This window comes from Mustela erminea, chromosome 8 (genome assembly GCF_009829155.1).
Source record: "Mustela erminea isolate mMusErm1 chromosome 8, mMusErm1.Pri, whole genome shotgun sequence".
In the NCBI taxonomy this organism is placed as follows: domain Eukaryota; kingdom Metazoa; phylum Chordata; class Mammalia; order Carnivora; family Mustelidae; genus Mustela; species Mustela erminea.
Window position 1 is genome coordinate 42,607,243 of NC_045621.1, and position 16,126 is coordinate 42,623,368.

A 16,126-nucleotide genomic window follows, 5' to 3' on the forward strand; every position below is an offset into this window, starting at 1 on the left:
GTGGAAAAATCTAGTTGAGCTTGAAATGTGAGTTTTATTACAGGGTCAGACTGTTTTTTCTCCAGGACAGAGACTTTCCATGTGTTCAGGCCACGAAGTAGATTTTCGCTCCCTGCCATTTCTTTGTGTTCTTGGACAGAGCCAAATGTGTGGATTCTTTCCTGGGCCATTGGGCAAATGTCTGCTTCCTTCTGGGGTCAAATGTCCAAGTAAATGGTTAAGTTAAGACAGCAAGTCATTCCCCAGGTGGACGTTGTGAGCGTCTGAGCACTTTCTCAAATATGTGAATATGTATTGTTAGCCTGGTCAGTTCATACTTCCTACACGAAGCGTTTCTCTAAATGGCCGTGTATGAAATTCGATCAGACCCTAGATGTTCACATTACTACCACTTGGCCAAGAGCTAAGGTCTTACTGTGAATCCACTTTCACTGTAAATCATTTTATCTTGTTTTGGTCCCCACTGTCCCATTTAATTTCTAAGGGCCACTCCTCCTTCATCCCCACTCCCTGTAGCTTTTTCAAATAATAATAAAAAAAGTTTTTAGAATAATAAGCTAGGCGGGTGTGTAAGGCTCTGCTTTCAAGAGCTCCAGGACACATTCACCCATGTACCAGAGTTAGTCACACAGACATTAATATAAAAAATGTTAAAATATCTCAACCTTTTCTCTGAATAACAGTGTTAGCACAGCACACCTCATTTAACAAAACATTAAAACATTTTACTTCCTCAGATCAAGTGTATCTATTAATAATGACTTAAATTGTCTGTACTGATTTCACATTATTAAGAAATCTCATTCCCATCATGTGGAAGAACACAATATGGCGGGGGGGGTGGCGGTTTGCAGTGGGAACACCTCGCTAACCTATTTTGCCGACATGGCTACCCAGCCCAACTCGGATCATGCAAAACAACAGAGTCCCTTCTCATTATGAATGCAATCTTATCCAAAGGTCAAGTGCTGCTTTCATCTAGAGCCCAGGAGAGCTTTTTTGGAAGCTCTGAACCAAAGGTGCCCTTGAGGGCTGCATATCCACTGTGGTAGAGTGTGAAACAGGCCGCCAGATCCTGAACACGCACAGCCAAGAGTAAATAGCCCTGGAAGGACATTTATAGACTCAGGGGACGTTGCTGGAAAACATATTATCGAAGCTTTCCCTGATAAAGGTGACAACGTTTCTTTACGACTGTCATGGGGATTTAATTACATGATAAAATTGCAGCTCCTGCCTCTTGAGACAAATTGCATGCTAAGACTGATTGTTTTTTATGAATCTCACACTGAGAGCGAAATACTTCTCTCTTGAAGTTGCTTTGATCTGATCGTTATGTCCTGTCACCCTTCATATCCCTTCTAGATACGAGAACTTGGCTGATCCTGCAGTTGAAGAAGGGGGGCTCCCGGTGGGCTTGCTTGGGTGCTTTGCAGCTCGGCATGGAGCAGAGTGGGGCCAGTTTTGTCTGATGGATTTAAAGTTGGCTTCAGTCATTTTTTAGTTGGTAAAAAATGAGAACTTTGGGCTTCCAATAGAAAGATAGGAAAAAAGCATTAAAAGAAATGAAAATGACTATTACAGACATATATAATATATAATTTTACTAATTTCAAAGGCAAGTTAAAATAAGATTTTTTAAAAAGTCATATTTTGGAAAACTTCGACAAAACTGATGCTTCTTAATTTGCAGGTAGAAGGGTACATTTCTGTGCAATTTGGAAATATTCTATGTTGAGCTGATACATATGGAGGATTTTCCAGGTGCTAGCAGCCTAGCAGCCTACAGAGGCAAAGAGTAGAAGCCCTTGCCTGTAGGAAGTGTTGCACTTTGTGAAGAGATAGATGAAGCAACCAGTAACTAGTGAGTGGGATGAGATCACTGCCAATGACAGGTGCGGGTCTGATGGGGAGAATGCAACAAACAGAGCATTATAGTGATGGGAAGTAGGGATGGGACAGACTTTCTCCACAGGAGGCATCTGAGCAAAGCACAGAGGAGGTTGAGGTACAAGGCTAGCTCATGTCCCTTGGAGGGTGTCTGTTTCCTTTCCTTAACCTATAGTGAGGATGAGCAACTCTACCCTATTATTTTTGGCTCAGCAAGAGGCAAGGTGTAGCCTCAGAACTGCATTGCATGGGGCCATGAGTGCCGTCTGGAAGGGGGGTCAGGCAAAGGAAGGGTTGTGGGTAGTAAAGAAAAGCAGCATCCAGCAGGCCCAGGGGGTCAGAACATAAGTGAGTGGCAGGGACTAGACCTTTGGTGGACATGGAGAGGGGTCACCCAGACCCTACTCTTAGGGAGGACTTGTTACCCTGATGCAACTCCTTCAGGGTTTGTCTCAGCTCTAGAGAGCTGCCTTACTCCAGAATACACCTCTCAAGGCAGCCAGATCCCATGACCACTTAGGTGTGTGGAGAGGTCCTGACATCTTGACCAGATGTGGGAAAACTGTGAGAAGGGACTCCGCTCCAGAGCTCCCCTAGGGTTGGCTACACATGGCACTGTGCCTTCTGTGTCACAGATCAACTTCTCCTCTGCCAGTCTGATTTTCTCCCTCTCTTCACAGGTGTTCATGCCCTGCAAATATCCTGTGAGGCAAACTCTACTCAGCATCAGACTGTGAGCCCCAGAGTCTCTTGGACCACCTAGAAGGTTGGGGGGGGTGGGTGTGTGTTGTTAGAGCAGGTGAAGACAGGAGAGCAGAGAGATGGCCTGCTCAAGAGCCAAGAAGGGTGTAAGGGATTGATAGTGTCATTGGGGTATTTTTTTCCAAAGATTTTATTGATTTATTTGACACAGAGAGAGCGAGTGAGTGAGAGAGACAGAGAGCAAGCACTAGCAGGGGGGACAGCAGGCAGGGGAGAAGCAGGCTTCCTGCTGATCAAGGAGCCTGATGTGGGTTCGATCCCAGGCCCCCAGGATCATGACCTGAGCCAAAGGCAGGCACTTCATTGGCTGAGCCACCCAGGATCCCCTAGGGGATGGTTTTAACCAGAGTTCCTAACCACTAGTTAAGCACCTGGGATTTTTTTTTGTCTCAATTTGCCATGGGTTGATTCTTTTTAAAAGTACAATTAAAAGTAATTACAAGAAAAAATATAATAGAAAAAAGTCCGGTAATCACACATTGTCATATTAATTGTTAAGTTGCTGTCAATATTTTTAAAAGCTTACTGTCAATTTCCACGGCAAACACTTGGCAGAGTGTCATCTGCCTCTCACTGTGCTCTGACTAGTGCTATTTTCCATCACTCACCGGGGTACAGGGCTGGTAAAAGGATACTGGCAGAAGTGCTTACGGGTAAGTTAGCTCCTGGCACATCTTTCAGGCCCTTGAACACTTGCTATAAAATTTGAACTAGAAGGTATTGGACAGAGGTCACTAGACATTTTCTGCAAAGTGCCAGAAAGCAAACATTTTAGGTTTTGTAGGTCGTATGGCCCCTGAGGCAACTTCAGCTCTGCCATGATAGAATGAAAGTAGTCATTGATAATATGTAAATGAATGAGCTTGGCCAATCAAACCTTACTTGTAAAAACTGGTAGCCAGGACTGGGATCATAACTTGGTGACCTTTGCTGTAGGCAGTAGGGAGCCACTGCAGGTTTGTGGGAAGGGGAGAGACAGGCACCTTCAAATAGGAAACAGTCATTGCATCCTTCTCTCTGTGTGCCTTTCCCACTCCTCACTTGAGTGAACCTGCTCTCTCTTCTCAAGGCAAGCTCAACTCAACAACACTCAGCAGAGCATCCAGGTACCCTGGCACACATTTGACATATTTTCCTCACTTATATCTCTCTTCTGGTTTGCTGAACTTCTTGAATCTGTAAATTTATGTCTTTCATCAAATTTGGGACATGATTGGAATCTATTTCTTAAAATATTTCTTCTGTTCCATTATCTTCCTTCTCTCTTTCTTGGACTCCATTTGGCTATATTAGATCTTCTAAATTGTCCCACAGTCTCTGTTCATTTTCTTTTCTATCGTTTTACTTGCTGTTCTTCAGGTTGGATACTTTCTGTTGATCTATTTTCAAATTCATAGACCCTCTTCTGTTAAGCCCATTATTGACTACAACAAAGCCAACTCTAACTTCAAGAGCGGTGGGTGAGCTGTATTGCCTTAAGGACTCAATTAATAGAGAAGGAAGCACCTCCTTGGTCCCAGTCTCTCCACTGCCATCCTTCCTATTAGAAGATCTCATTCCATTGCTGAATGGATCCTCACTGCCTTTCCAAGATAAGTGTAAACCCTCATCTAGAATTTGTGGTCTCATGTTGTGCTATCTATCCCAACTTACTTGCCTCAACTTTTCTCTCCCTACTCTGATTTACACAGCCTCATTTCCAGGCAGGTCCCTCTTCATTGCACAGGGTGTTGTGCCCCAGCATGCTTCACTTTTTCTCAATCTACTCCCTCTATTTGGATTCCCTTGCTTTTGATCACAGCCATCTATCAAGGACCAGCCCAAGAGAGTTTTAGTGTCCCCCATATGTTATGTGGCCTGTTAATATTTATTATGTACCTACTGTGTGCCAGAATATGGTGAATAGGACAAACCCAGTCCCCGTTCATATCCAGTTGCTGAATTCAGTATTGGAAGATAATGGGCAATGAGATGGAGAAGTAGAACCAAGCTACAGGTAGTCATTTGCCACTTCCAATTAGTGCCTTAGGAATGTTTTTCCTGAACAGAGCTCACCATTGCAGGAACTGCCATCCTCCTGGGAAGGAGAAAAGCCTCTTTGCTATCATCCTCATTTCTTTTTGTTCTTTCAAAACTCTCCAGTGTGCTTGGGAGTGATGCTAATAGAAGTATGTCATCAGCATACATTATTTCTTTATTAGCCTGTTTCTCAATTTTGATTCTGAAAATATCCTGATTTAGTCTAATTGCAATTTCACCGTGTTCCACAGGCAGTGACAATTCGTACTGGGGGGAGCTGAGACGTGACCCTTAGGATTTTTCTTCCTGCCCCATATGATCTGAAGCTGGACCATTAGCTCTAAGGCATGAATCTCATCTCATCACAGTGACTCAACCTGCTTCTGGGGAAGAAGAGAGCCTAGGGTGTGTATCTGGTTGAAAGCAAAGAAATATCTTTATTCTAGGTGGTGGGAGATATTTTTCTGTATCTAAAGCAAAGGCTAGAGCCATTTTATTCCTAAATAATTTAACTATATTCAAAGATAATCTGATGTTATTGTAGGAAAGTGTATTTCTAATAAATTCCACTTGATCTGGGTGAATCAATTCAGGCAGCGCATAATTGAGTCTGTTAGCAAGGACTTTAGCAAGAATTTTGCAATCAGTGTTAATTAAGAAGATGGGACAATAATTTGTGCATAATTCCGGATCTTTTCCTGGCTTGTGAATCAAAGTAATAAGAGCAATGCTCCGGCTGGTGGTGGGATAGTGTCATTAGGTGCTGATTTATAAGTACTTAGAAAGGTTTAATTTCATTTTGCTTCGAGCAGGGTCTCCCTGCCCCCACATCGTCTGCTCAGGGTGTGCAGCCGAGATGGTGGAGAGCTTCCCTCTCTATCCTTCCCTGTCACTGCTGACCTCCTGCTTTCCATTTCTGTTTTATTCGGCAGCCATGGACCCCATTTATTCATCCATGTTTTTTCTTTTTTTTTAAAGATTTTATTTGTTTATTTGACAGACAGAGATCACAAGTAGGCAGAGAGGCAGGCAGAGAGAGAGAGGGAAGCAGGCTCCCTGCCGAGCAGAGAGCCCGATGCGGGACTCGATCCCAGGACCCTGAGATCATGACCTGAGCCGAAGGCAGCGGCTTAACCCACTGAGCCACCCAGGCGCCCCATCCATGTTTTTTCTTAATACTCTTACTTGAATTATTTGAAGCCAGAGACTCCATGCTATTGATGTGTGTGGGCATGAGTATGTGTGTAAGGTAAAGTAAAAGGGCTGTATGCAGCTTCATTGGGGGAAATTTGTTCATGGATCTTCCTGAAAAATGTGTCTGGGTGGGTATGTATCAAGAGCCCTTCACTAAAACTTAGGAAACATACCTTGTTTATACACTGCTGCTAACTGGCTGTTGACCAATGGAGGAACAAATGTGAGCCTCAGTGTCTCCATCTGTAAAATGCAGCTGTAAGATGTGTGAACTACAGGTATCATGGAATTCTGGGAAGAGTGTTGGATTTATACTTTCCACCAGCTGTGAGGCCTCGGGGGTGTAACATACCCTCTTAGAGCCCCATTTTCCTCAGCTGGGTAAGCAGGAAAGGCAATAGCTCTTGGGGAATAGGGACTTAATGAAGTTCCTTGATACCTGTAAGTCCTCTCTCTTTGCCTCCACTTAGGGTTGGTTCCAGTTCTAACATGTTCTGGTTTGGGGATATATTCTCCCTAAAGATTAGAACAGGCTGGCCTTATGCCAAGCCACTGCTTACTTGGTGCATTCAAGTTCATAAATCAGTCTACACCACCCTCCAGGAGATACCTTCTTTCTCCCATTGTTGTGGAGTTAGCCATTCCTTTGCATGTGGGGCGGGGTCTACACAGGGCTCTGTTTGGATGTTCCAGACTTCCGAAGGCAACAGGGTTTTGTTAATGGCCTCCACAAACACAAGTCATTGGTCTCAAAACCTTAGCACAATTTATAAAGACCCTGAGAGATGAGCCAACCAACCCCATGTTTTTAAAGTGAGGATATTAAGGTTCAGAGAGATGGACTGACAAGTTCAAGGCCACGGAGGCAGTGGTAGAGCCAAGGGAAGAACTGGGTCATCTCACTGTTAGTTTCTTGCCGTCCCCAGTACACCATTCTCAGAGCCCCCGGCAACATACATAATTCTGTCATTAGTTCAAATATGACTCCTACAAGGGAGGGGCTGTGCTCATTTCACTGACATTTGACTGTTGGGTTTGTCCTGGGTGATGTTCTCCTCCATGCACAGGGAAGGGGTGGCAGATGTGGCCCAAAGTGATGGTGGCCTCAGTGTCAAGTCTACCAGGGTGTTGGCTGGGTGAGAAGTTGCACTGCACAAACAGACCCCATTTTGATGTGTATGCATATGCCTATCACACATTCCCCACAATCACTCCCCAAGTGTATACATGCTGCTGGGTACGATCTCTTAATAAAAACCCAATTAGTGTTTCTTTAACTTGCCTCCAGATGCTTAAATACCATTACCCCAAACACAACATAATGTCTCTAGTTTTCTGTTTCAATCAAGAATTCAAGTAGCATCTTGACTTGTATATAATATATCAGCAGCAAAATCATGGAATGCTGACATCCTTAATAATAGCAATTAGTAATCAGTTGTTTCTTAAGTAGTTTGATTACACCAGTTACCAAATTGTACAGTTGATGCATTTGGGGGCAAGAAGGGTCTCGCCACCCCTCCCCCAGCCATCCTTCCTCCCTTTCCATGTTCTTGGTGGTTAGTGAACTGATAGGCATTGAAGGATGCGAGGACAAATGATGCAATCGTCACTAATATTAAAATATTATCCAAAAATAGAATGAAATATTTCTTTACAGAAAGGCTAACCCCAGTAGTATCCATGGGAAGGCAATCCATCATGTCAGCAAAAGAGCTTTGACTATCTGTGCTAGGCAGCACACACAGACTTTGAGCTCCTTCTCAGAGCAAAGACCTTGTGCTAGGCTCTGGGTACCAATATGTGTTCAGTAAGGTTCTCACCTTCAAGGAGTTGTTTTTAAGTTTTAAATATCTGGTGGGTATAGCAATTAGCCCAGCAAGGCCATGTGTTTCCATAACTAATGGAGACTGAGGCCATTGTGTCTTTATGGAGGAGGAGAGTCTGTGGGCCAGGTGACCAGGGATGGTCCCCTAGTGGAGGCCATCCGCTGAGCAGGCTCTGGAAGGAAGGAGTGGCCTAGGTGAGCAGAGGAGGTCCTCACGTGCCTCAGAATTTGGGTGCAGCCCTGGTGGGGAGGTTCCTATTGGAATGGGGTGGATGGCATAGATGGGGGAGTTGATTATTGGACAGCTGTGTGCTTGGTCCTGTTCACCTTCTCTCCCTCTCCCTCTCTCTCTCTCTCTCTCTCTCTCTCTCACACACACACACACGGGGGGGGGGGGGAATGCCCCATTCCTGGTCCATCCCAGTCCATCCTTGCAGGGGACATGTGAATAGTGTCTTTAGGGAAATCCCAGCCAATGACCTTTCCCCTGCCTGTCTGCCAACTGTGTATGGAAGGCACATGCTGCACTTTGTCCCATGATCTGTTAGGGCTAAAATTTCAAGTTCCTCTGACCTCAGCCCTCATCAAGGTGGGGGGCATCTACACCTGGGGAGACTTCTCCAGAAAAAGCTCCTCCCACCATTTTCTCAGCTGGTGCCTCCTTTTCTCATGCTTTTATTGTGATGCTGACATGATGCATTGGAATAAATTATTATTATTGTTTTGTGTTCCCTTTGGTTGAATAGTAAGTTCCTAGTGCAATGAACATGGGGAGTTCACTGACAGATAAGGTCCTTGTGTGTTCATAGTGACAAGCACATGAGAGAGAATGGTTACTTTTCTTTTTCTTATTTTTGCAGATCGTTGTCTTTGGAACTAGACTCAAAAACCTGTAACCAGGGTTGTTCTTGGGATGGAAACTTTCCTCCTCTCCCCTAAATGCATTTGCCAACATGCATCTTGGCTCTTGCCTCTCCTGGCCTAAGTGGGCATTCCAGGTGCTGGTCCTCGCTGGCCCAGCCCCATCCCCCATCTTCATATTTCTTCCCCGGAGGAGAATAAGTTCTTCACAGTATCCATTTCCAGTATGGGCTGTATTTCAGCATATTGCTGTAAGTTCTAACCACTCTTCAAGCATTCTAAAGACCTCACATGTATATTTAAATCCAAACAGCTCTTGTTCCTGACAAGGATAGTCCTCAAGGACTCAAAGTTGCTTTGAGAAAGAGCTCATTTGCTCTCACATTCAGCAAAAAGGAACTCATGCTTCACTGCAGGCTGTGACAATGAATCTTTGGGATCATCGCCTCAGAGAAGCACAGAGATGATGGGACCTCAACATTGATGCAAGTCGGTGTTTCCCAGGAAGCACCTACAAACTACCAATTCCCCTGGTGATGAAACCACACCAAGCCTTTAATATACCATTGTGCCAAACTCCAAGCGTATGGTTCTGCAGAAGCATCTCCCAAGTTCATTCCATCATGGACCTCTGTTTCGGAAGCCCTCATTGAATCTCATGTCACTGGCCCAGAAAGGGAAAGAGACGTTCCTAAGGTCACACAGCTCATTGGTGGCAGAGCCCAAGTTCCCTTCTTGAATATCCCACTCCACGGCGGGAGCTTCTCCAGACCCCTGGTGACCGCTCAGGGCTGATGTGCCTGGGCTGTGAGCCTGGGAGTCATCCCTCATATCACTCTTGTTTATGTTCTCCACTCTCCCTGTTGCCAGGCACACAGTAGGGGCTCAGCACACTGTCACAATTAGGTCCCTCTGTTTTTGGTCTTCATTGGTAGCACCAGCCTCTACTTGTCACCAAGACCTTCCCATGGGCCCACCCATGCAGTTCTCATCTTTGTCACTGACCTTTGTATTTATCCTGCTCTCTTGGTTGAGACTCTTGTCATCTCTCACCTAGAAACTGTCTTTGGTCACCTTCTAATTAGGCTCTCCTTCCCTTTCTTGTTTCCTTCAAATACTGTTTTCACATCATGCCCAGAGCAGCATGCCCAGAACACAAGACTGAGCACACTGCACGCTCTGCCTTGGATTCAAGGCCAGCCCTCTTTCCCTATAATAGAGTCACTGGTAACAAGATGTGCCTTAATCATTCAGGGTATGATCACCCTGAAATGAAAACAACCCTGAAGTAACCCAAGCCCTTAAAACATGTCATCAGCAATGAATTGTTCTTGTCTTTCTAAATGGTGCACTTCAGCAGGGAGAAGTATATACATATATGATTTAGGATGTAATGGGTTCATCGTGGGAAGGAATGAAACTCTCTTAAAACAAATGTCACTGCTTTCAAGTGTCCAGCAGAGTTGTGGTGGTTGGGGGACAGTGAAGGTGGGGCAGGGCAATTAGTAATGTGAAAAGAATGATATTTTAAATTGCGGATTCCAAATACACTCATCCCCAACCAGCATTGATGGCTTTGTAAAAGGGGATGTCGAGGGGGGACTTGCTTTTAAGCATAGCAGAAGACAGAGGGCATGACCATGGGATGTAACAAATGTAGGCGGGGTTCAGGGACGGCAACCAGGTGTGGCATAGACAAAGGGGGAACCCTCGTCCCTGTGTCTGAAGGGGCAAGATGGGAGGTGAGAGCTGTCAGCCAGGAGCTGAGCTTTTGGCACAAGGATGAAGCCATCTGCTGCATTCAACAGGGGTCAGAGTGCATGAAGCAGGTGATGCAGTTCAGAAGGTCAGCTTCATAGACGGGCACAGGGCAGGCAGGGTGAGGTAGGGAGGGTGGCAAAAGCAAAACATAGAGCTCAGTGCTCCAGGCGAAACTGCAGTTTATGATGACTGAGTTCCCTCCTCACACGCCAGGGCAATCTCCTCAACTGGGCAGCATCCCCGGTACTGGCTTGGTGAGACTGCAGTGCCTGTCTATGCGAAGCTAAGATCAGAACAGAGGCGTGGTGTTCTTTGGGCTTGTGGCTCCTGGACCCTCACCCTGATCATGGCCACAGATACTAGGAAAACCAAGGAAAAGAAGAAGCGGGAGATGTTTTCTCCCTATAGCCTAATGCAGATCGCTTAACTCCCCAGTGAAAGGCAGCCAAGGGGGTACACCCATGCCGTGAGGGAGCAGAGGGATTGTCACCCCCATCCAGACTGATCTGGATCTCCCTCTTCATCACATGAAAGCCCCACTGGCTAGCACCAATGTCCCGTGCACACTCCTTTTTGATATATTTTCTGCTTGTGGGAGCATGTGTGTATGTGTGAGTGTGTGTGTGTGTGTGTGTGTGTGTGTGTGTGTGTGTGCGCACGCGCACGTACGCAGGTATACATGTGTGTGCATGCAGGCGTGGATGACAGGACTCAGTCTAGTGGGTTGACAAGAGCCCCCTGTACACCTTGTAGGGGCCAAGCACCTCTGACAAGCTAGAACACAGCCCTCGTATGTGCAGCATAAGGAATAGCATGGAGGACATTAGGAGAATGAAGGGAAAACTGAAGAGGGGGAATCCGAGGGGAGACAAACCATGAGAGACTGTGGACTTTGAGAAACAAACTGAGGATTTTTGAGGGGAGAGGGGTAGAATGATGGGTGAGCCCCGTGGTGGGTATTAGGAAGGGCACAGATTGCATGGAGCACTGGGCTGGGTGTCATACGTAAACAATGAATTATGGAACACTACATCAAAAACTAATGACGTACTGTATGGTGACTAACATAACACAATAAAAAAAGAAAGGAAATCTTGCACCAGGGCAAATAGTTCCATTTTTTATACAAAGAAGTTCTGTAAAATGACAAAAAAAAAAAAAAAAAGAAGTGGGAAGAGATTGCCTCCCTGAATAGACACATCCCATGTGTACAGGTCTACAAAGAAAAAGAAAGCCCTGTGGCTAAGACTTTGTCCTGAGCTATACCAGAAGGACGGGTGGGTAGGCAGAGGACAAGGACCAGTGCATGCTTTTTCAGTTACTGGCTCAAGGATAAATATTCACCACCAGTAATGTTCAGGATATGGTGAGACACACGCTCTCACTGTTGGAGGAAATAGAAACCCTTTTAGAAAGCAGTTTGTTAACTTTTCTGTCCTTGTTTTCTTGTCCTTGTAATTCTGCTCCTAGGAATTTATTTTAAGAATATAACTTGACATGTTACAGGTAAACAATGAATCATGGAACACTACATCAAACTCTAATGATGTATGGTGACTAACATAACACAATAAAAAAAATTATTAAAAAAAGGATATTACCTGAATAGGAAAAAAAAAACCCACCATACGAAGGCTGATAAAGATGCTAATTATGGCATTAATTATGGTAGTAAAAATGTAAACAAATATTCCTTTCTTGTTGGCATTCGGTTTAAGTATTTTGTGATTAATCACCTCAATAGGTGATTGAAATTAAGAAGACTATGTAACGTCATGGAAAATACTTTAGATATATTAACTCAACAGAGCAGAACACAAAATTACATCCCGGACATGGCTATAAGGGAGGGGGGAAATCTACACATGCAGAAAAAGTGGAGAAATGGAAACAGGTGTGTGGGAGGCCGGGGGCCCCAGGAGTGCTTGTCCTCTGTTTAAATTGTTTGTAGCAGGTACTGGGGGTTGCATAGCAACACACACGGTGCATGCAGCCAAGTGTGTACTTATATATAAACAAGAACCAGACGGACAAGCCTCCAGCATGTGCCGTTTTCACCCATTCACCCTTCCACCTCCAGGAACAGCCCACCCCTCATGATGGGAAATTTGATGTCAGACACACGCTGGTTACCTACGAGCGCGCCAACGGGCAGCTGAGCCGCAGGGTCCTTCATCCAGTCATCATTGTCCAGTTCTATGATGGCGTCCACGTGCCTCACTTCCGTGCAGATCAAGTGGCTCACCCTCTCCTCATCCTTGGCGTCCAGGGCAGACTTTAATCTCCTCACTAAATCCGAGTGGAGCGGGTAATCCGGAAGGCGATCAGAGTTGGACATCGTCATGCTGTTTGTGCATCGACCAAACTTCCCAACGGAGTCCAAAGGTAGCAGCTGTGGCGCGCAGGGCACTGTGGGCGTTGCTTTAAATAGAACAAACCCGGCTCGCGTTTCAGCTGCTGGGGAGGGCCATTGGCTGGCAGCCCTTTTCTTCACAGGGCCATGGGAATCAAGCTTCCTGAAGGTCTCTGGTTAAGATTATTCTAGGGATGGGGCAGTAGACATGTTGGTAAGTGGAGGAAGAAGATAAGGGGATAGCATTTTAAAAGAGAACTCTCATAGGTACTGTTGAGCAATGCCCTCTTTCAGCAAAAGTGAGATCTTTTCGTGAAACTGATTGAAAGGGGAAGTATTACCCAGTGGTCCACTTTCTTTCTTTCCTTGAACATTGACATGATGTGTGGAGATGTGGCAACCATATTATAGCCATGAGGTGACAGTCAAGAGTGAAGGATCAACATACTGAGGAGAATGGAATAGAAGGAGGGGAAGAGATGGCTTCTCAATGACATTTCTGGACATTTGCTTTAGCTCTGGGCCGCCAACCACCAGACTTCCCGTCTTTATTCCTTAAGCACTGTTCACGAGTGTTTGTTGACTTGCACCTCATAATGTTTCTGGTTGATGTATTCAGTCTACCTTTAAAATCATGGCAATGTCCTGGTTTAGTCTAGAGATGCAGCACAAGAATGTCGTAAATAATGTGGATGATCTCCCCAAGCCTTCTGGTCTCTGGCCCTTGAACTCTTGCCTTCCATGATAAAATCCCACTGTATGTTGCTTGGACAGCAGCCAACCCCAGAGTCTTTGAGGAAGGAGCAGTGGCATGGTGGGCTGGGGTCATCAATGAGCAAGTGGCCAGTACCCCTAAGGGACTGCCTTCCAGTGTCACAGGAACTGAAAATGGACCTTGCTGGAGACATTCTGGGAATCTTGGAAATGGGTTTTTAAAAAAAAATTTTTTTTATTAAAGACTTTTGTTTATTCATTTGACAGAGAGAGATCGCAAGTAGGCAGAGAGGCAGGCAGAGAGAGAAGGGGAAGTAGGCTCCCTGCCAAGCAGAGTCTGATGTGGGGCTCCATCCCAGGACCCTGAGATCATGACCTGAGCCAAAGGCAGAGGCTTAACCCACTGAGCCACCAGGTGCCCTGGAAATGGGTTTTTGAGATCTTAACTCAATGGATCAGTCTTCAGTTCAGATGTCTGACCAACTTGTTGAGAGGGTAGTTGCCCTTTGATTCTTCCTTTGGCCAAAGAATTGTGAATTTTGACAGGAGAGATTTTTGAACCTGAATTTCCAGGTCCAAATGCTTGGCAGTATCGAATACCTTGTGTTTAGAAAGAAACATAACAACACAAGCACCATTTGTGTAAATGCAAAGAGAGGGAGAGTAGTGGCCAAAGGAAGATTGTTGGAATTTGGTAAGGTAATTTGAAGAAAAAACCTGAGAATTATTGAGATTGCTATCAAACTTCAAATCAGAAGGGAGGTAAAGATGAAGCACTTGTTAGGCAGATAATAAGATGACAAAGCCTCAAAATATGGCACTCGCTGATCTTAATTACCAAGCTATCTGCTGGGTGTTTAATCAGTAGCACATATACTATGCTAATTATTCTGGCTAATTTTGTTATAATGTAATTCTTTATCAACCCTGCTATGTATAAATTAGGAATTGAAATGTAACTAACACAAATTATATTTAAGGCAACAGGAATTTCTTTATTTCAGTGTGAAATCTTTTAATCTCTATTTCTTTATCTTTCCTTTTTTTGATTAGCCTATGTGAACCACCCCCTCTACTGTCCACCCTGCCTCAGTGCCCAACAACCTGACTGTTATTTGAAGAGAAAGGAGAGCCCAGCATTAACACTCCCCCCAACTTCTTGGAAATCTTATATATGACTATCTCCTTCAGTGATTGTCCTTGAAAGGTGCAGAACGTATTTAAGCAATCAACGGTAGACAGATACTAGCTTTCTCTGAATGAGATAAAGGTTGTTTCACTGTTCTACCTTAATGTTTAAATAATCATCAGAGGGTACCATAATTCACATATTTTCAGTGATATATTGTATGTGACTTATGTCAATTTGTTTACAAATGTGTTTAGTTGAGAACTAATAACACAGATCCTCACAGAAAAGCACAAACATTATCTAGAGGTTTTTTTTTTTTTATGTCATTTGAGCTTGCATCCAAATTAGGTCAGGCTGGTACAGAAGTTGGTGGAGCTGTGCAGAGCCCACTGGCATGCCTTCAGACACTGCCAGACACAGAGCTTTTAAAAAAAAATGAATCAGTATTTTTGGTTTTGAATTATTTTGGGGCAAAATAACAAAGCTTATTGAATAAAAGAGTACAGTGTGGTTCTAATTTAGTTTTGGCACCATCAGTGCGAGTCAGTTGCCAGCAGAGGGTCATGGTGTGGGAGAAATGGCCAGTCCCAAATACTCAGACCCCATTGTGACCTCAGGGTAAGGGGCAAGCCCTGGGCATATCCAGATTAACTTGAAGTGACCATGAAGTGAATCCATTTCTGATTTCTTCTTTGAGCCTGAAATGCCCCTGCTATTTCCTGAGGTTCTAGAGAACTACTCCTTTGACCTATAGGTTCCCACTAGGAGACCCCAGTGGCGCATACCTCACCTTTGAATCCAGCCATGGGCCTTCCCAGCTCAGGGTTGTCCTGGGGTTCCCTTCCCAGGCCGTACTCCCTCTCTCTCACCATTCTGTCCTCTCTCTGGATCCTGCAGCCCGGTTTCCAGAGTCTATCATTTCCCTGCTCCAGGACACAGATGCTTCTCCCTGTGGTCAGAAGCTTTTTAATTTGGCTGAAGTTTCCTCTAAATCCCTTTTTAATGGGTCTCTCATAGGCTTTCAGGCCTGATGGTTTCAACCAGGACATTTGTGTAGAATGTATTTACCGTTGTGTGGCTGGACTGACTTGCCCATCAATCTCCTAGGCCATGGGGAGCCACTTTGTGAAGTGGCATTGTGATGTGGTCTTTATGGGCAGCTCTTTGTGCAAGGAGAAAACAGAAGCCCCTTTCATTCCCTTTGTATTTTTGGAGGCTTGAAACAACGCGATGGGATGTGGGCACAAATGAAATGTGATGAAAGCCATTTACAACTTTTGCAAGGTTTTTCTTTTTCTTTTTTTTTCTTCTATTGGGGCATGATTTGTGATGGCACAAGGATGGAGTTGTACAACTGGAGACGCAGACATTTCCATTAATGAAACCCTCAAAGACAAAATAACAAATGAGTTTCATTCAATGAATACGTTTTGAGTCCTAGTGTATGGCAGGCTCTTCTCCATGTGCTGGGAGCACAAGATATGATATACTATGTACTGATTATATGGTTCGTGACACACACCAGGCACTCTTCTAAAGGCATTGCATACATAAACTCGTTTTCTCCTGGTAACAATCTTGCAAAGTGGTGCTATCATTATTGCCACTGGGC

At 44.7% G+C, this 16,126-nt stretch overlaps 1 protein-coding gene across 1 annotated transcript in view; it reads right to left on the reverse strand.

Annotated features, from left to right (window-relative positions):
* The window catches only part of ASB18 (ankyrin repeat and SOCS box containing 18), a 63,047-nt gene extending 50,340 nt beyond the window's left edge, over nt 1–12,707 (reverse strand). The window contains exons 1-2 of the mRNA XM_032355255.1: nt 12,449–12,707; nt 5,572–5,574 (exon numbers count right to left, since the gene is read on the reverse strand). Of these exons, the coding sequence (XP_032211146.1) occupies nt 5,572–5,574; nt 12,449–12,659 (214 nt within the window). The 5' untranslated portion in view covers nt 12,660–12,707. The remainder of the gene's footprint in view (nt 1–5,571; nt 5,575–12,448) is intronic.
* Between the last annotated feature and the right edge of the window lie 3,419 nt (nt 12,708–16,126).